Consider the following 22011-nt stretch of genomic DNA (forward strand, 5'->3'; position numbering starts at 1 on the left):
TTGTTTGTCCAAATATGTCCAAAACAATTTCTGTAGGGTGTACTTATTTCTTCACATGACTGTAGGAAACATATTTTGGTATTTTTGATTTCATTTATGCTGGTCAACAACCATCTGTCTGTTTTGTGTTGAAAGCAGTTTGTTTTTTCCCCATGGTAATGGATGACAAAGAAAGCTTTCCAGTAATGTTTAGTACAACTCTTTTTAAAGTCTTAATATACTGCACAATGGACACAGATCAGGTACTTCAATATCCGGAAGTGACATTGCACATAACATGCCTCGTCTGCTCAGCAACAGATTTAAATTTACACTGGCTGCTGCTCTCGCATGGAGCTTTTATTTCTGTTTCATTCAGTGGTTTTTATAAATATTATAGGCAAATGTCTAAAATGACAGATTGATATGTGTCATTTTACATGTCACGTAAAGTTAATTTATCCAGTGACATATTTACTCCCACATTCTCAGGAGGTTAGATTTTTCACCAACAAAATTTTAATTGATGACAGAATGTGCACTGCTATAAGAGGGCTACAGGTTAAAACAGTGAGCTGACATTGAGTAAAGCTGTGCATGTACTATTTTTCTACATTACTTTTCTATATTACTTCCGTGAAACACATAAGAACATGCGGCTCCACTGACAGGAGGAAAGTTGAGTTGATAATACTTGACAATGCCACATTAAAGATGTCTGTCAATTTTTCACCTCTGCTAACAGTTAACTTTAATCTTACAGATATTTGGAATTGGGCAGACGGCACATCCCTAGTTAATCAGATTGAAAGTATGCAAGGTGGATCAAACAGTGCCACTGTTGTCATGTTTTCCCTACCATGACAAATTCAATCTGTATCAAAGTATGAATATGAAAATGTCTGTATGGAATGAATGTACACACACACACACACACACACACACACACACACACACACACACACACACACACACACACACACTAAAAGCAGAGCAGTAATCTCATGGGGGAGGCCGTTAATATGTCATAATATGTCAATATAACATGCCAATTCAGAGTGTGTTAAAGTTAAGTATTGATGTATACCAGTTTCTCTCTCGCTCGCTCACACACACAGACAGACCCACAAGAGACACAGCCATACACACAAACACGCACACACACACCAAACTCTCTCATTCTCATTCTTTATCCTTAGTCGTCCTTCCAGCTCTCACTTATATGTGTATATATTTCAGCCACTAGACACTAAATTTATCCCAAAGTGAGCAGATGTGGAACAAGGTCAGGTCACGCGTGTTTTTATACATTTTAGATGCTTTGACTTCTATACATTTTCCTCAGCAGAAAGTATAGGCTTTAACCTCATTTCAACTTTCTATGGAAATTAGATTTGGCTCACTGCACCGTACGTTTCTTGAGATGATAGACGTACTCCTACTCACAATGCACAGTTGGACTTGGGGGGAAAAAAATCATTAGATATCTGCTGTGGATGACCTTTATTTAAGGAATTAATTTTTAAAAAACCATCTCTCATTAGTAAAACCCTGCTGCCTTTGGAATCATGTGGATGTATGTTTCTGTAGCTGAATGAAGTTTGAACTAAAGACCTTAAAGGTATATTTCACTCTGAACACACACACACACACACAGCTGAACACACTTCCCTTTTCTACCCTACAATATGTCTGGGAGGAGCTGAAATGAAAAACATAATAATTCAGCTTTTCCATGGAGTGCTCTCTGCTGTCACTTTCTCCTTGTGATGAATGGGTCATTTTGCGGGTGCTGATTTTGCATAATAATGAGCTCTTTTTTTTCTCCATTGGTGGATATTGTTGTAATGGTGGAGAGCTCAACAAAATTTGCAGAAGCAAACTGATACCATGGCCACACATGGATATGCCATCTTGCTGTTTCAAGAAGCACAGGATCTGAACATCAAGTGAATATGTGACACAGCTGTGGATTAACACTTTGTGTGTGTGTGTGTGTGTGTGTGTGTGTGTGTGAGTGTGTGTGTGTGTGTATTTTTATCCATACATGGTAAATATGGTAACATGTATTTTTATCCAAACATCCACAGTACCAAACATTGGACATTAAGTTTGGCAAGCATCACTTACTGTACTTTATCTGGCTCATGAGAATTCATTAAGTGTACAGTTGCAAATCAAACAAAACCAATTGAAATAGTTCAACACAACGAATGCTTCAAGTGTTTTCCCCAAATTCAACTGAAAATGCAACTTAAAATGACTTCTCCAGTTTCATAATTATTCAACCCCCTGAATAGAATGACCTCACAACAGCACAAATATGCAAAACAGGTATTGTCTCAAGCACCCCTGATGCAACTAATCAAGGGCTTCACTAGTTGCACCAGGTGTGCTTGAGCTGGAACACATGAAATACCTGAACTGGCTAGGGGTAGAAAGTATATGAAGGACTTGGATGAGGCAGAAAAAGGAAGGTATCAATGGTTGCAACCAAATTTCTGAGAAGGCAGGTTGTGAAAAACCCTCGAGCGACTGCAAAAGACCTGCAGCAAGACTTGGTGGCAGTAGGCACCGAGGTTTCAGTGGGCACAGTAAGGCGCGTACTAAACACAGACGGTTTCCATGCCTGAATTCCAATACGTACACCACTACTGACCCAAAAGCACAAGAAAAGTCGCTCAAAATCAAATAAATAAGCCACAGAAGTTTTGGGATTCTGTTCTGTGGAGCGATGAAAGAAAACTGGAACTTTTCCGCACAATGGATAGTCTGGGGCTGCTTTGCAACCTCTGGCACTGGAAACCTGCAGCATGTGGAAGGCAAGATGGATTCATTGAAATATCAGGAAATCCTAGTTGAAAACGTCTTGCCGTCTGTGAGGAAGCTGAAGCTTGGGCATCATTGGACCTTCTAACAAGACAATGATCCCAAGCATACCTCAAATCCCACCAACGCTTGGTTGCAGAAGAAGTCCTGGAAGAGTCTACAGGGCCATCACGGTCACCTGACTTGAACCCCATCGGAAATCTCTGGTGGGATTTGAAGAAGGTGATTGCAGCATGCAAACCCAAGAATATTACTGAACTGGAGGCCATTGCTAATAAGTAATGGGCTAAGATTCCTCAGAAACGCTGCCAGAAGCTGGTATCTGGCTATGCATCTTATTTGCAGCAGGTTATAACAGAAAAAGGGTGCTCTACTAAGTACTAAAGATGCTTGCCATGAAGGGGTTGAATAATTTTGAGACTGGAGAAATCATTATAAGATGCATTTTCAGTTGAATTTGGGGAAACAAACTGAAGCATTTGTTGTGTTGAACTATTTCAATTGCTTTTGTTTGATTTGTTCATTGTAAACAGCTGAAAGCTGAAATAAACCTGATTTGCAATGAGGGTTGAATAATTTTGATCGCAACTGTATGTGCGGTGGCAGCAGATTTGAAAGAACAAATGAGATGTTACCCAAATATTGCTAATGTTTTGTCAAGGGAGCAAACAATGTACAATATTTAGAGTCATTTGAGATAAAATTACAGTACTTACTATAAGTTTGGTTCATGCTACATCAATTTGAAAAGCATAAACAAATAGCTTGTGGAAACATTTTTTATCTGTAAGAGAAATACACCACAGCAGGGACACATTTCACAATTTCACAGGGAGTAAATACAATGATGACACAACAAGGTTTTGTTATTTATATCTCCTTTATGAAAACTCAACTAATGAAATATAGTGTTGACCACAAGGGTCTATAATCTTTGAAGTTAGATGCAGAGATGGGAGAGTGTGTTAGAGCTTTAGGCTTTGGTGTTTTAAGGCTAGCAGAGGTGCTATCACTGATTAGTAACCAGCAGCAGTGTCCTCAGTGAGGCAGATAGATAAGGCAATCGTCTCTGAGAGATCTATGGTTGTCCGGGCCCTGAGGGGCAAATATGCGGCTCTTTTCCTCCTGTAAGCACTGATAGCTTGTCTCCAGAACATGTACGCATGCGCATGCGTGAACACACGCACGCACACACGCACACACATACACACAAACACAAACGTAGAAACTCCCCGGCCATTAATTCTGAATGTATGCAATCTTTCTGGTTGCTCTCATCTACCTCTTTTAAGCTGCATCTGTCCATCACAGCTATTAATCCTCTTTATCTCTCCTCTCTTCTATATATGTGTGTGTGTGTGTGTGTGTGTGTGTGTGTGTGTGTGTGTGTGTGTGTGTGTGTGTGTGTGTGTGTGTGTGTGTGTGTGTGTGTGTATACCTGTGGTTCGCTGAGCAAACGGACATGAACCCCATGGTGGCCAGACAGAGACCTCTTCACAACTCCCCTGTGCTGAAAGTGATAATAGTCCCCAAACACCTGTAAACACACACACACCCACACACACACACATTAGATTATTAGATCCAGAGACTCTGTGCCCTTTATGCCACTGTGTGTCCTTCATGCCACAAGATGGTAAGATGATCTAAAACACACCTGAGGGGGAAAAAAAACCCCCTCATTAACTTTAACATCTGTGCCCTTAAGCTGGGTCATCTCTCTCTCTCTCTCTCTCTCTCTCTCTCTCTCTCTCTCTCTCTCTCTCTCTCTCAGACACAAACATCTACTACACAGTCTGCTGAGATATGAACACATTATCATTGTATCCACTGGAACACACACACACACACAAAATTCTTAGTTGCTAAAACATAATAAGTAGCATCTGCTTGTATGTTTTGTAATACGAACGAGATACATGCACACAGACACAGTCATAAAGAGTCACTATGTGGTGAAAGGCGCATGTCCTGCTGCTGCTTCTACAAATAATGAAACAGCTAATTCATTTTATCCTCACTTTGTGCAGTAATGTTGTAAATATATGCTTTATGAAAACAAATGCACACATACACACACCAAACACGCGCGCGCATACACAATAACAATCACAATCCCCACAGGTTTTGGCATGTGAAAGCGAGAGAGAGAGGGATATGGAAAGCAATATTCAGGCTAAATGGAGAAAAACGGATGGTTAAACCCAAACATCTCATTTATGTTTACAGCTTCTCACCTTCAGACGACCCTGTGGTCTGCATTGGGAACAACCCAATTCTGACAAATGCCTCAGAGGAAGATGGATGGCTCTGTGTGTGTTTGTGTGTATGTAGGGCTATTACAAATCTGCTTACATAGCACTACTCTATTTTACGTCTTTGTGTGTGTGCACGTATGCGTAGACCTTCCACCAAAGTCATGGAGTGATGTATGATGCAGAGTTTGCAATAAATGCCACTGTCATACAGCCATCTGTCTCTATTCTTCTTCTCACCTGTACATGTAAAGAGGCTGCCTGACTGCCATTGCAACCAGTTACCATTGATCGTTGTTTTTGTGCAATGTGAGGGATGAGACTGTGAAAACTGTGCCAGTGTGCATCAATGTGGTAACAATGTGCATACTGTAGTTTCAGGAGACTTCTAGAGCGTCTGACCTGGAAGCTAGATGAACCTCATAAACATTTTTTAATATACATAGTTACCATATGCTTAATGTGTACATTAAGATAAGATAACTTTATTGATCCTACACCGGGGAAATTCCCTAATTATGAACAATAAATGGAAAATGACTCTAAAATTGTTTGCAAATTTGGTTGCCTGTAGTCTGTTAGCATAAACCATTAGTTTTAGCAGTAAAAATATTATGATGTAATTAAAAAAAAAACATGTTGTTGCATAATTCATGATTTGTCTAACAAAAAAAAGTATTTTTGTTTTGTGTTTCATACGATTTTGCCACGATTTGGTCATCTGAGACAAATTTTGAGAATCCTAAAAGATTCCTATAATCCTAGGCCAAAATCTGTAGTCTTTGATCGTTAGTTTGACATGTTCCCTGACATCAGTTTAATGGCCGTTGCAATAAAAATTTTCCTCCGATTAAATTCTGGCAGTGTCAGAAGATTTGAGGCACAGTCCAGTAGTGTGGCTTCTCCTACTCCGTACGAGTCTTCTTGCGTTTGTCTGTTTTTTGCGTCTTGACAGTCGTACTGTCTGACATTAATGACAACTGAGATCCTGCAGTGTGACATGGCTTACAGCGGAGATATCTTCGTACAGTCTGACAAGCAACAGTCGCAAAAGACTATTAAAAATCGCAGTGTGCACCCAGCTTAAGGGATAATCCACAGTTAGGTGTGCATTACACAATTTTTAAGATTGATTTAAAATGCATGTAATGCACACCTAGCTGTGGATGATACCACTTATACCATGGTCACTTGTTAAATGACTGAAAGGTTAAAAATAACGGTTAAATTTTGTTACTTATTTTATATACAGGTCGTTAGATCTAGAATTCTGCATGCTCTAAATCATACACAGAGATAAAGTAGTGTGATAAGATTATATTTATTTTGATAAATTATAATAAATAGTTATTTGTGAGAGAGAGAGAGAGAGAGAGAGAAAGAGACTGTGTGTGTGTGTGTGTGTGTGTGTGTGTGTGTGTGTGTGTGTGTGTGAATTACCTGTATCTGTGCCGCATCTCAACTAATAATCAATCTGTGAGTTTAACTATGCAACTGTAACTGTATGTTACTATGGTTACAATTGTTTATAGGCAGCGCATTAATTTAGAATGGTGACTAAACTGACTGGAACTACATGGGCATTATGTGGTTCGAACACACACCTTCTAGCCAGTCAGAATAAAGTATTCAGACAGACCATGGTACAAATGTTTTTGCTATATGGGCTTTTCCTGACATTTCACATATCGACAATTCATCATATACTGACAAATAAATTTAAGCATGAACGCAACGAGACAGCTATATGGCAAAATTGCTTTTTTGCGTTGATGCGTATGGTGTCTCACGTACCAATTAATGCCTTGGTTTGCAAAACAGGAGCGCACAATTCCAGTCAGGATGGAGGGTCAGAGTCCAGTAGGGAAATCACCAAACTGTGCTGGACTCTATCTCTCCAGACATGGAGATGGGCTTCTTTGGTAAATTTCTGAAAATGATGGACTGTGTGTGTGTGTGAAAGAGAGAGAGAGATGGCATTACTCATACTTTTGTCATTACTCATCCTGTCTCTTCTTTGTTCCTTTAGTACAAGGTCAAATGCTCTCTCTCTCTCTCTCACTCACTCACACACACACACACACACACACACACACACAACACTAGACTTGTACAAACATAGAATCCCACATTCACCCACCTACACATGTCCGTACACACCTGTCAAAGCTGAGTACAGACGTAAGGTCAAGAGAATGGAGTACAGTCTCCTTCATCCCCACCCCCTGCTATTTCCTTCACAGCTCCTTTTGTCTCTTTTTTACATTCTGTCCCTCACCCTGTCTCATCCTTTCGCTGTCTGTCTCTCTAACTCCTTTAGTCTGTCTCTCTTTTTCTTTCTGTTGGATGTTAGTGCAACTGCCTGTAACATGAGACACATTACCTCCAAACCCCTGCTGCTACCTCTCCAAGAAAGCAACATATCACTTCTCTCGCTTTCTGATCCCGCATAATATCCTGGAATCAAAAACACACAGCTCTGTTTCCCATAGTGAAACATTGCAGTGTAATATTTAAAACTGTATTATGTGCAAAGATTTCTGTAAATCTGAAAATCTCATGTCAGGCACAGTTGTGTAGTGGGTAGCACTGCCGCCTCATAGCTCCAGGGTCCCTATTTTTGATCCTGAACTCGGGTTACTATGTATGTGGAGTTCTCTGCATATGTTTCCTCTGGGTTCTTCCGTTTCCTCCAACTCCCGAAAAACATGTTTGTAGGAAGATTAGTGCTTCTGAATGAGTGTCTGAATGTGTGGGTGCATGATGCCTTGCAATGGACTGGTGTGTCTCTCCAGGGTGTGTTCCTGCTGCCCACCCAGTGTTCCCATCATTGGCTCAGGATCCACTGTGACCCTGATGAGGATAAGGTGGTTACTAAAGAATGAATGAACAAATGAATGAATTAAAATCAAATTCATCCAATAACTGATATAAAGTAAATGTTTACATCTACCCTAAATGTGTTTAAAAGTACATTTACATGTGCACATGTAATCCAGACCACATGCAAGATGCAGCATTTAGCCATAACAAAAATTACCAGTACAACAAAAAGTGTGTAGAACCCTGGGTAGGTGTGTTGAGGAATGGTAACACAGGATGTGGGTGTTGGGGAGCGTGACTAGACTTTTATCTTAATTTTCAGTCCCTGTGTACCGGGGGGCTGACAAAACTCAAAATGAGATTATCAGCTTTTACTGATGGGAATAAAGTGTAAGTAGGTTTGGTCTTGGCAGTCTAGATCTGCTATGCTGCTGCTGCTGAGCGAGTACGAATACTAGCTCTGACAGACATGCACAGACATAGAGAAGTAGAGAAGCATGCTGCTGCTGCAAAGGGTGCAGAAAGAGAAACCCCAAAGCAGATCTATACGGTGATGCCGGGGAGGAGGAGGGTAGGATGCAAAATCTCCTAGTGAACGCAGAGGCTGAAGCCAGCGAGTTAGTTGGGATAATAATGGGTTATGTAGATGGAAAAGCATGGCTGATAGGCTGCTGCACTGGTGTCTAGGGTTAGCCAATCAGCACATGTATAGAGATTCATTGTTGAACTCGGTTTTTCTGCTACTTCGCAGCTCAACTTGTTCCACATATTCTCCTTTCTCTCTCTTGCAACACTCTCATTCCTGGAACTACTTCTTCTCCCAGACTCCACCCTCCATTTACAAAAGGCACATGACCATGCATCTGACGACACAAGTGTGTGACCTGGAAGTGTTACATTGCCGGATTTACAATCTCATTGTCAATGACATTGATTTATAATCAAATATCATCATTGGACAGAAGGCGAGTGGAGGAATGTGTATTTTGCAACATTCTACTTGAAAGTATTAGGTGGATGCTGATCACATCAAAATACAGTTTTGTAACATAAACTTCGTTTTCTTACAGGATTGTTTTTTAATGAAAGTACATGGAAAGTTTACACTGCAAATATTCTTCTGTTTAACTGATAATTATATGCATTATTCAATCAGATAAAAACGTCATTTGTATTAGCCTCGGGATTTATGCTGTTGTAATCACTACATGATTTTGATGTTTATATTAAAGGTTTGTTTTTCTTTGACTGAGCTATCAAATGCATGTTTAACATGTTATTAGGCTGCAGACAAACATAGTCAGACCTCAGAATCTGACAGACCTGGTATGTGATGCAATCAAGCAGAGCTGAAACTGTTTATTTGGTTTTCAGTTATATCTGGCTTGGACTGAGGTAAAGTGTCTAAGTCTGTCCCAAAATACACAGAGGATTGGTACAATGAAACAGATTGAAATGGTGTTGTTCCTAGAAAGACAAATCAAGTTCGCAGTCTTAAGTTCCCTGAAAACAGAGTCTACATATTCTGTGGAATTCAGTGAAACAGGTAATGTAATGTCTAGAACTGTTGAGCAAGGAAGAGCAGAGTGAAATTCAACCTATGATACTGTTTCAGGGCCAGAGTCATGTGGTGGCCCACAGGCCTGCAGAGATTTGTGTCTCCTCTCATCTAACAAACCAAATTTAGCTTATGAACACCTGGATAATTAGCTGAGTCAGGTGTATTAAATGAGGTCTAAAATCTGCAGTGCTGCATATTCAAGGACTGTAAACTGCCATTTTTCCATTTCACAGCATATGCTGCGGAGTCACAGGTTTAGGTGACTCAGTGAACATTGAGGCCAGTGGAAGGCTAAGAGTAGCCTAGAGCTTCTAAACTCACCACATGCTTATTAAGTTATGAGGGCTGGGACACATCCACATTGTACATCCCACTGCACTGGACACAGTCACCAAGGAAACTGCTTTAATCTTCTAGCTTTTGTCCTCTCTTTGCTACATCCAGAACCTTGCATTTATGTGAATCAAGGGGCTGTTGTGTGTGTGTGTGTGTGTGTGTGTGTGTGTGTGTGTGTGTGTGTGTGTGTGGCAGAGAGAGAGAGAGAGAGAGAGATTACTGACTCCATCTTTTTAAGAACTCATTACTCCATTCTTTGTCTATCTGTGACCTGAATTGTTTGAACTGTTTATTCATTAAAATTTGGTTAGGTAAAACACTCATGTTGATTATTAAGACATAGATAAAGGTCATATCACATTTTAGATGCCACAGAGATTAGCACTTTAGATAGACATAAGAAGGAGAGAGACATAAAAGAGTGAGAATGTGGATGAAAAACAAGGGTAGGGAATGGATAAATTTCAGCTCCTCATTAAGAACAACAAAACAACATTAGTGCTTCTGGCCTGCTGACAAAATGTATAATTCATTGTCTCATTTGCTAAAAGACCAAAAAAAATCACTATTACATGACTGCTCTTTGGAAACGCTAAGCCAGAAGACAACACTTTTTTTTTCCTGAGAGTATTTTTTTATCAGTCTTATACGAATGAGAAGGAATAGTATCTGGACATTTCACTGCCTGGAATTTGGATTCAATAGCGGTACCATCTGAATTTTCATCCTATGAAATGCATTTGCCAGAATTGCACTCTCTGGCAGAAGGAGAAAGAACAGGGAATGGATAATGGAGAATATGGGTTATAAAAACTGTGATACGTGAAGGGGTGTGTGTGTGTGTGTGTGTGTGTGTGTGTCTGTGTGTGTAAAGCCATTCCACTGATTTGATTTATTTGAAGCAGACCCTTAGGCCACCATGGTGTGCTCCCCACTGGTTGAGAGAGACATTTTTACAACAGGCAGCATTCTTACTATGAAAGCTATGAACGTTATATTCAAAAATATTTACTGACTTACAATACTAACTGCTTGAAAAAAAAATGCTTTTATACAGATGTTCAAATATTGATTGACAGTATGTACTAGGCAAGTTGAACATTGCTCTTTTGACTTATTTCTTTAAAGTAGGAAAGCTGTATTCAGCTTTTGACAAAACAACAACCCAGACTGCCTTTGCGCCATTAGTGATGCCAAGTACATACATGCTGTGTGAGGTAAAAAGCAGATTTACACTAGTAACCAAATTAACTAGCAGACTTCTTTTTAAACGGTGACAGCACAGCCCACTAAAACTCGCATTATACTTATTCTGCATTCTGTCAGTAAACTCCATTAGTCCATAGACACTTCCAACAAAACTGAGTTAACATAGTCAGAAATTCAGGCACTGCTTGCACTCAGATTAAGCCCTGAACACACGACTACAGTATGTGTAGGCTCCTCTCGCTCTGAGAATACGCCTCCATACTGGCACATGTCGACAGGAGACAAGTTTCCACTCATACTGTGTCCATCCCAGTCCCATCCCTGCAAGTAGGTACACTGCAAGGATTCAGCTCAAATTATCCAATCAATATAATTTTCTGAATTTCTTTTAAAAGCAAAAATCAATTGTAGTTTAGATTTCAAGACTTCACTTCAAATTGGTTTTCTTAGTATCAGGTTGGAATCTGTTCACTTGGTTTGATCCCCTCTAATAGCACAGGGACTAATCCATGCAGCCGGAAAGAGCTACACACCTTCTGGAGGTGATTGAGGTCTGCAGGGACAAGCAGCAGTTACTGCAAGGTAAAGTCACGAGGTAAAGAATTATAAAGAGTCACAAACCCTGTCTAAACCTTAACCCATACAGTAACTGAGGGAATTGAGCACAGCGAGGCAAAACTCAATATGTTCATGCATCTAAGTGAGTGAAGAGCTAACTCTTGGCAAGCGTGTCAGTCAGTGAATGACTGACTCACATTTCTCTAAACTACAGGAACCTTGTTCACCTCCTGATGCTGCTGCAAATGTGTAAAAAAAAAATGCAGAATTTGACCATGTATTAATGTGGTCCTATTAATTATGGATGAGAGCAACTATGTTTGCATGTATAAAAGTGTGTGTGTGTGTGTGTGTGTGTGTGTGTGTGTGTGTGTGTGTGTGTGTGTGTGTGTGCGTGTTTCTCTATCTCATTTCTCCTCACACATACAGAGAAGTGGCCACATGAGAGCATCTTCTCTCCTACTGGGCTTCAACTATATCAGTAAACACTACATATTTTCCTCGTTCTCCTCGAGCAAAGTACATTAACCTTTGAACATTGCTTTCTTTATTACTAAAGTTTCTTATTTCAGTTTTGCATCCCTCTATTTATAAAGGCACACACTGTTTATTTCTATTTATATTCTCTTTATTTTTACCAACTAGATAATCATAGTCATGATACTAAGGTGCAATATTAAGGAAACTAGAAAACCTTTGCATTTGGTCAAAAGGTTTCCCATAGCTAATATTTAAAATAAGTCAGCAAATAAGCCCAGAATGAAAGCATTATATAATGCTGAAAGATGTGGAAGTACAATACACAATCTGCAATGGAACTCACAGTGTACATTTTTCTCAGTATGCATAGCATTCACTGGCCAATCTCTAATATTCCCATGAATACAGAGATAATACAGTTTTCATTTATTACATAGCCTTTAGGCTTTTCTGTGATATTTTATTTTTTAGGGCAGAAAAATAGAAGAAAGAGAGACTGAGAAACGGAGGAAAAACAGAAGAAAAAAACAGATGCTAAGTGGAAGCAAATGAAAGTAGAGAGCAAATGAAAGTGCAGAGCTGTGAAGTGCTGGAGGTGAGGACGCACCATGAATGTGGTAGGAATGAATTCAGAGCCTCAAGATAAATGTTATTGATGATGCACTTTAAAAATGGAATGAGGAGGTTTTGAAAATTGCCCAAAGTAAGAAAGTCAGCTGTGACTCATCCACGGGCAGTGCTGTTCCTTCATATCATATTTTTGTACGTATTAATGTGACTCTTGAACAGATTAACAAGAGCTGTACTAGGATAAGAACATGTGCGTGTAAGACTTTCACCTATTTTGGGTCCTATCTCTCACTCACACTCTCTCACTCACACTCTCACACTCACACTCTCTCACTCACACTCTCACTGTTACACTCTCACACTCTCTCACTCACACATTTTCTAATACTCACTTACTAACTTCTATTGTTTGATTTGAAAACAGAGATAATGCAGTCAGTTGAAGGATTCTATTATTCATGCAGCCATTCTCTTTCTCCTCCATGCTGTGTCCACAAGGGCTAATTATCTTGTTATAAATGCTGAGAGAACATACATCCTCAAAAACAGATTGAGTACTGATCAATTAATTTAACCCATCGCCAGTCTTAGATAAAAGCAGTGCAGCTTATTGACTGAATAAATCAAATCACGACCATGGCATTGTAACAAACAAAAATCTAGTCATGAATTCCAAGTAAGCAAGAGCTACAGATTTCCAAATAAGCTTCTTTTTATAAAACATGCCTAAATTCATGGATTCAACCATCAGCAGTATGTTTTTGCAAATGTGAAGAGAGTAACAACTTGGCACCAAAACAATCTCAGGGTGGTACATATCTGAAAGGTTTACAGAGAGTCATCAGCAAAGTGTTATAATGGCAAACAGCCCAAGTGATCCGATTATGACAATTTGAGAAACTATCGGTCACACTTGAGTAAGCACTGACTAAGAAACTTTAAAATAGTGTGGGGAAATTATATACACTTGATCTTCTATTTGGGTCAGAGATCTGGCATATAAAAAAAAACAAAGGCAAATTAAAAATCATGAAGTTTAGACTATACTTTGGTGGAAGCTATTTAAAATGAATTCGGAGGAAATGAGACTTGAGGACGATTCTTCCACTCCAAGGACAGCCAGGGAATCCGGGGGAAAGCCGACACCTGCCAGTCAAAGGCAGGTCTGATGTGTGCAAGTCAGATATGTGAAGTTCTTTTGAAAAGACAGTGGATAGCTTGGAAGCTGCCATGATGTTGAAATAGGCAGAAAGTCAATGAGTAAATTCTAGTGGCATGATGAAAACAGGTGTGAAGAATTCAGAGGAAAATACACTGTATGGGTGACATGTCCGTATTATTTATTTGAAGAGAATTATAATTATAAATTTGCTTTGATTAGATAAAAGGAAGATCACATTTTCCCACTGTAATAAACAACATATTGTAGTACAGGATAAATAATACAAAATAAAATAAAAAGAACCAAACATGACATGAATGATTTTCTTTTTGGTCACCTTAAAGTCACAGAACGGAACAATTTTGCCATTTAAAAAAATGCTACACAGACTTGTGTGATCTAATGATGTAATTGTCTCTGCACAATATTACACTGCCACTATGTCTACTGACATTTACTAATAGGAGTTATCACTAAACCAGACTTTTTCTCCCCAATAAAACAGGAAATAAGCCAACTGATATATTAATATTGAATGATGTGTTCAGGTGTTTTGAACTCTCTGATATTAAATGGCACCACCTCAGAGCCCCACCCCTTCCTCCAATCTCCCATGCTCTGCAGGATGTCTCTGCTTTCTCTTGAGGTACAGTACATAGAGAATATTTTGAGTTCATGAATATAAACGCAAATGTTTATATTGTATACGTTTCACTAATATTAGCCATACATATAGTTGACATTAGTTAACTATATTTATTAGGGATGCCACAAAAATATTTTGACCTAAAATGGTCCAAAAATCAAACTTTTGGAGCAAAGAAAAAAAAGCATGAAATATTTGAACAAAAAAAAAAAAAAAAAAAAAAAAAAAGAGTTCAGATTCTAGGAAATGACTGCCATGCTGAATATGCGCTGTTGTTTTCACCTGAAAGTCCACCTTCTAGCTAAGTTTGTGCAATTTCGCTGCTGGCAATCAGTTCACAATTGCACAGCTGATGATATTATTACTCTTTTCTACACTCCTTGAACCTGAAATTGCAGAAATGCTCATTTCCCTGTCTTTCTTAGGCTATTGCTTCTGGATGATTAGATTGTTTACTGTGATTTTTAAAAATGGTCAATTGTAAGCAGTGAAAATTCAATATAACACAAGCCTAGTGTTACATAAGAAGCTACAATATTTCACTGATATACAATCTTTTTGTCAACCCACATTCTCTATCAGACCATACAGCATGCTGTATATAAAATTCTTTATTCTTTAGTCTTTGAGTCAGGTATTCATTCCTTGCACCCATCTTTTTCTGATTCTAGTTATTTATTTATAACTGTATTTATTTTTCATTTGCCTGAGGCAGGGCCTCTTGGAGGTGAGAAAAGATAAAACGTGAAACACTGCAGGCTTTCGCAACCAACCTAACACCCAACAGAGAGAAGTCCACACTGTTCCATCCCAGAACTCAACACTGACAATAAACAATAGAAGATTGTCTTTCTGATGCTCTTGGATCTGTTTCTCCAAATTTCATCCATATAAGACTCCTTCTGATTCCAGACTGAAGTGAAAAGACAAGCTCACTATGCATTGTGTAAAGCATACAACAGAGAAAGAAGACATACTGAAAGCTCATAAAAGATTCATTAGTGTGTTTTACCCTATAAGAAGTGGATCTGTTTCCCGCATCATATAATTCAGATCTCAGGTGGGCAGCCGTCCTCTCAAACCCCTCTCCTGTACATTGCCCAACATCTTCGGTGTAGTCCTTTGGGAAGACAGCTAATAAGATCCGTTTTAGTTCATTAGGTCACTATCCTTGGCTAACAATTTCTTTTGTATTCAGTCAAAGGCTTTACAAAGACTTCATGCTCATGAGGTTCAGATGCTATTCTTAGTTGTAAACTTAAGCAGGTAGCACGTGTAATATTCATAGGAAGCTGCTATATTCTGATTATTACGTACGGCAGAATAATGTAATGGCCACATTACCAAAATTGCCATTCTATGGATTTATTTAAAAAAAAATACACATCCTTTTAAATGCTGTTGCAGCTCAGTCCTAAGATTATGAAGGTGCTGTGCATCAAGATATTTTCTACTCCCCTAATTGCTAAAGTGCAAATCCACCACAAGGAACCAGTCTAAAAGTACGCTGTCCATTAGCTTTGCCAATGTGTTTCTACAGTGTTAGGACACATCAAGGTTGTGCCAAGTATAAACATAGCTCAGTTCTCTGCAGCAGTGAGTCAGCTCTGAGCTCTTTATAAGAAGTAATAACTTAAATATCTCTTTGCTTGACTTCTGATTTAAAAATGTGTGAAGTATGTAATTAGGATGGCCGTTCAGTCCCTATAGAAAAACCAGGTCACACAAGTGTTTCTCAATTTCAGTTCTGGAAAACCCAGAAAAACATACAACTATGTGAATAGCACACTATATACAAGAATACCTGTCACAAGCATATGGTGTATATCAACGTAACAAACTTTTAGTAGACAGGTCTGCACGTGTGCTCTAACCACGGACACGTCTTCTATACACTATTTCAATAAGATTGATATATAATGAATACTTTTACCTTATTTTTTAAACCTATTGAGCCCACTTGATGGGATTTAGTGTGACATGTAATTATTCATTTGTATGTGTTTTCCATGAGCCTGGTTTGGAAATCTCTATCCATTTTAGAGTTGTCCCTTCTCTAACACATCTATATTAGCTCATTGCTTAATTATTAAAGCCCTCGTTATCTGAGTCAGGTGTGTTAGAGCAGAGCTCAAGTCCTACTGAGCTATGTGCGCGCGTGTGTGCGTGTGTGTGTGTGAGAGAGAGTTTACATCATGTGGGTGGTATGAAAATGACTGCTATTCAACTGAAGAGTGAAAGCTGCACTGCATGATACATTTTAATGAAGTTAAATACATCAGATTTATACACCACTATATTTTTATTCATATCTTGTGATGTTTATAGAAATTGTTTTTCCTTTCTCTTCCTTGTAAGCCACAGAGCTTTAATGACATTGATTAATTAATTGGCTTCAGAGTGGCTCGCTGGTAGCTGGTTTCCTTCTAATGAAAAGTTAGATAAGTAAGAAAGATATTACTGAAATACTAATTGGTTTCCTTTAGGGGATATTCTAAGGTGTCGTTTTAAACCAAGTGGTTCAGTCAAGGTAATTTTTCAATCGATTTTGCAATTACTTTCCACAGCACAATGTAGTGTTGATTTGCAGAATTCGATTTACTATAGGATGAAAATCTCTGCCAAGTAGTCATTGTACCTAGTTTACTTATTTAACATCTAGTTGCTTTTTACTGTATTGTGATTATATTTTATTGTATTGTGATTCTGTATTGTAGATTGGCTAACACTGCACTGTGTGCACTTTGAGTAATTCAATGCACAGATCCTCTGTAGTATTCTAATTGGACATTTTTCATAACTTCTCAATAAATTACTAAATGATCCATCAAAAAGACAGACACAGATATGACTCAGCATCAACAGACAAATGTGTCAGAGCCTATAACAGTTCTGAGAAGTCAGGGAACAGACAAAGCAAAATTTATGTGACAACAGGTGCGTGTTTGGAGGAGAAAAGGTCTGTTCTACAACAATGTACTGATTCAGATCTTGGTCAGAAGTCACGACATCCACAATGAACCAACATATTTGTTGTTTGTTGACTCTGTGACGCTACATCTTTTCAGTTTTGAAATTAATCAGTTTTCTTTGTATGCTGTTTTTCAGTGCCATGCACATACCGCTATGCAGTCCATGTTTGTCCCTGGGAAACACTGGATTTCACTGCAGCATGCCCACAGATTTAGGCCACTAATATTATTCAGAGTAGTTGCAGGGCGATTTATGCAAAATGCAGTAGGCTATATACCTGATACATGTTACAGTACACTATTGATAAAAAGGATTTATAAATCAGACACATAGCCTATAAATTGCTGTAACCATAAATTATCTTCTTTTACTACGTTCCTATTACTTGGTTGACATCTGGTCATGAGGTCTATGTGGTCTTGGTTGTCCTTTCCATTTCATTTTAGGCAGAAGGAAAAATGTTCCCAAGACCACAGGGTGGATGTGTCCATAACAAATGAGTCCTCGAAAAGTGCCTTTATGAATTGCCAACTGTGGCAACACAGATATTCATTAGTGGTTAGCATAGGAGGACATTTGCTGCACCAACACCACCAATTTCCATCTGCCCTGAGCTGCTCTGTTTCTGCACCAGCTGGTTCAGTGTCTCTCTCTCTCTCTCTTGCTCTCACTCACTCTCTCTCTGCTCTTTTTTTATCCATCTGCTGCCATTCATTTCAATATATTTTGGTATTATAATCAGCCTGCATGATATACTCCTACTCTACATTCTTTTTTCATGGTATGTACTGTAGGATCTAAAAACAAAGGATTGACCAGAGGACACTATTGTAATTCTGTAGGTCAAAGCCTTATTGCAATACTATTGTAAAATAGTCTCTGCAAAGACATCAGGCATCCCATTTGTAACCATTTTGTGTAATAAATTTTAGGAGGTTTAAGACCCTGGTTCTGGGCAGTAAACAAGTTTGACTTGGAAAGATAAACAAGAAAGGTACATTATCCATCAAACCAATTTCAATAGCTTTGTTTATTTCTCTATATGTACATTATGCAAAAATACTGACCAAACAGTGTGAACTTTCTCATCCTCCCTCTGGATATGGAAAGAAAGTGAATCTGTGTAAATGAGCAGTAAAATCTGTCACTGACAGGCCTTAGTACAGCCCTTACATAACTTAACTATTGATGTGGCATCTGAAATACAAACACACACACACACACACACACACACACACACACACACACACACACACACACACACACACACACACACACACACCAAGACAGAGGACAAACAGACAGTTTTATCATCAGTAGTTTGGATTTTATGAGCTACGTATTCCCAAAATCATCATTCAAAGTGTCGTTTTAATATCCACCTAATGAGCTGTATTTGTCACCTATAGCCAAAACAACAAACATAAGTAAATGAAAGAAACATTGACCAATACCAGATACTCATAAAACTCCAGCCAAGCCCTGCTCATGGTAAGTGGTCATTTGAGATGACCTTACAAATGTTAACTTCAATGGGGCAATGAGGTTTACAGCTATATCCATTTGAGTCACAGCTCATAATGGCTGTTTGTGCCAGTGTTTATTGAAAAACTGCAGGGGAAAACAACACAGCGTGTCTTGCCTTCATTATATTAGATATAATGTGTACAACATATGACCTTTATGTTTTTTTTCCCCCACCCATGAGAGCTATTAGGCATATTAGGAATGAAACAGAAAATGTCCAAGAGCAGCTATTGTTAAAATAAATAAAGCACATGCTGATAAAGATAAAGGTGTTCAATTTTCATATATTCCCCAACATTTTACTTTGGAGAAAAAAAAAATCAACAATTTTATAATTAATTTCAATTCATAACAGTGAGTGAAACTAAGTAATAGTAAGATTTAAGCTGAGTTGAGCTAAAGCTTCACCTTAAAGTGTCTATAAAAAATTGTCACATTTCACAGTCCCAGTCCTTCTTTATGAAGCAATGGCTGTTACACTTTCACAAATCAATACATTTAGCTCCATGAAATGAGGAGATAAGACAAAATAAACAGCTCAAGGCTATTAAACAAAAACAAAAACAAGTAAGAGAAGAAACGTGAGAAAGAGAAAATGGGGAGGGTCTGATGTAAGAATTCAGATTGAAAGAGTATTAGCAGACACAGCCTCTGTCCTCTCATGAGCACAACAGGGAAGTAATTACCCAACTGCCTCCTGCCAGCAACCTACAAACAAAGCCAAATAAGTAGCCTATAATCAGAATTCTTCCTGCACATTTTTAACCCAGCACATTTCTACTGCATGCCTGTGTGTGCAGAGATGTGCCCAATTTTAAACCAAATGACAAACTCAGAATAAACAACCAAGAATCAGAAACACTAAGGACACTGTGCACTCCAGACAGGGTGTGGTGGTATTACTGCAGTGTCTGCTGAAGAGTGGACACACTGACCTTAATCGCGAAGCTATGTACTAGAAGCGATCTTTTCCAAAACCCTTCCAGGATGAGGACGCAATAGGACACATTGTTCCCTGGATCACTAGCTAATAACACCAGTGACGAATTTGTAAAAACAAAACTGTTGTCATATTATCTTGTGGTACAGCTTCCTATAACCGATCATCTCCTCACACAGGCATACAAGTTCTACACTAGAAATCATTTCAGACACACAAGTGCATTCTGATCAGTTGCATAATGTAGCATCAAAAACTGGAGGCTTGCCAAACCTAAATCAGTCCTGGAGAACCAGAAATGGCAGAAAATACTTTTGTAACACACCTGCCGGCTAATGTGAGTTAGAAAAAGAACAACTGTGGGGCGGCATAACGTGTGTGGATTCTGCATACACAGCACTGTGTGGTTGGTGTCTTATGAGTGTATGAGTAATTCTCTTTGCAGAAAGTGGAGAGGTTATGAACACCGCAGCTTTCATCTTTCAGTATGACACACACATTGCATCTAGCTTTCTGCACTTTCTATGGAATGGAGACAGAAAAACTGAGAAGCATTAAGGCAGAAGAAAAAAGACTTTCCATAATTCCTTAATTTAACACATGCCTTCTTTTGGGAAATTAATTTAATAGAAGTAATTTATAATAAACAAATCACAACCAGAGAGTGTCTCAGAAATAAATTTGTGAAGTCTACTGAAACACCAAAGTAAGCTAAGCTGTTGTGTTGTCCAGCTGAACTTTTTTTTATTTAAAAAAAAAAAAAAGTCTAAATAAATTTTACACCATCATTTTTCAATATCCCTTTATTCCATACATAGGTTGTTTTTATTACTATGACTTATGTATGTAAATGACATTTGGTCTGACGACGGACCTCTCGTAAATGTAAAAAATCCAGACAAACTAAACAACGGCTTCTGATCAACATATATAGTAGTATACATCCAATCAAAGCCTTTAGACAAACATCCGTAGATATACATCCGTAGACATACACCCAATCAAAGCCTTTAAATGAAGGTGAACAGCCATTTTATATCCTTTTCAAGTTCTTAAACAAAATCACTGGCTTGCTAGCTAATGTAACTGAAGGTAGCTAATCACAAAATAGAACAGCAGCTAAGCTAAACTGAATGTGAGCTATGTACAAGTCAGCTAATGTTACCTAGTTGGATAGTAAGATAAGTAAAATTTACATATGGGTACCTTCAAATGTATTAATTAAATTTTGAATTAGGAATTAAATTTGTGCCAAAAGTATTTTATGTAACTTCAAGAACTGAACAAAATTATACAAGAGAGAAGGAATAATAACTCTGAAATTGAAAACAATGAACTCGGGGTCTTCAAATAAACAGCATTCTTTGTGTATAGTTTTCTAAGCTAATCATGGTTTCTGAATGCGCTGCCAGAGTTTTCGTTTATGCTTTCAAAGTTTTTGATTATGTTCCGCAAGTTTACAGTCACCATTCTGGCACAAAACGCTCATGTGGGCAGGCTTTACAGTGTTTTACGCTGATTGGCTAGTGAGATTTCGATCGACAGCTCGAGTGTTCAGCTAAGGAGGATGACGATGATGATGACACTGCCATTTGTGCCGCTCCTGAGAGCTCATCTCGGGCAAATAGTCGTATGAGACTACCCAAACCGCAAATATTCATTACGAACTAATATACTGATTAATTAAGTGAACAATTTCCACCACAAACACTATGACTATACCGAGAACGGTATCCAGAACGCTCTCCAAAATCCATGCAACCGAAGTCTCTACTTCCAGGTCAGGGATCTGCCTATCAAAATCTCACTAGCCAATGAGAGTAAATCGCTGTTAAGCCAACACAAGAAGTTTGTGCCAGAATATCGAAAGTAAAGTTGCGGAGCGTAAACAAAAACTTGAAAGCGCAAACAAAAACTTTGGCAGCACATTCATAAAACATGATTAGTGAAAAGGAAGCTTAGAAAACTAACAAGAACGCTGTTTATTTGAAGACCATGACAAATTTTTGCCACTGACTTTTATTGTTTTCAGTTTCAGAACATTTTTCTTCTTTGTCATTGCATATTTTTGTTTGTTTCTTGAAAAGTTAGTACATTCAAACTTTTGCCACTGCCAAGCATCAACAAAAACTGATAATATCAAAACTAGGTTAATACTACACA

The 22011-nt window shown here is 38.4% G+C and overlaps 1 protein-coding gene across 1 annotated transcript in view; it reads right to left on the bottom strand.

The window, feature by feature from the left end:
• The window catches only part of furinb (furin (paired basic amino acid cleaving enzyme) b), a 101825-nt gene that overhangs the window by 44519 nt on the left and 35295 nt on the right, over positions 1-22011 (bottom strand). Inside the window, exon 3 of the mRNA XM_017485006.3 lies at positions 4247-4345. Within this exon, the coding sequence (XP_017340495.1) occupies positions 4247-4345 (99 nt within the window). The remainder of the gene's footprint in view (positions 1-4246; positions 4346-22011) is intronic.

Source organism: Ictalurus punctatus, chromosome 14 (assembly GCF_001660625.3).
Source record: "Ictalurus punctatus breed USDA103 chromosome 14, Coco_2.0, whole genome shotgun sequence".
NCBI classification, from domain to species: domain Eukaryota; kingdom Metazoa; phylum Chordata; class Actinopteri; order Siluriformes; family Ictaluridae; genus Ictalurus; species Ictalurus punctatus.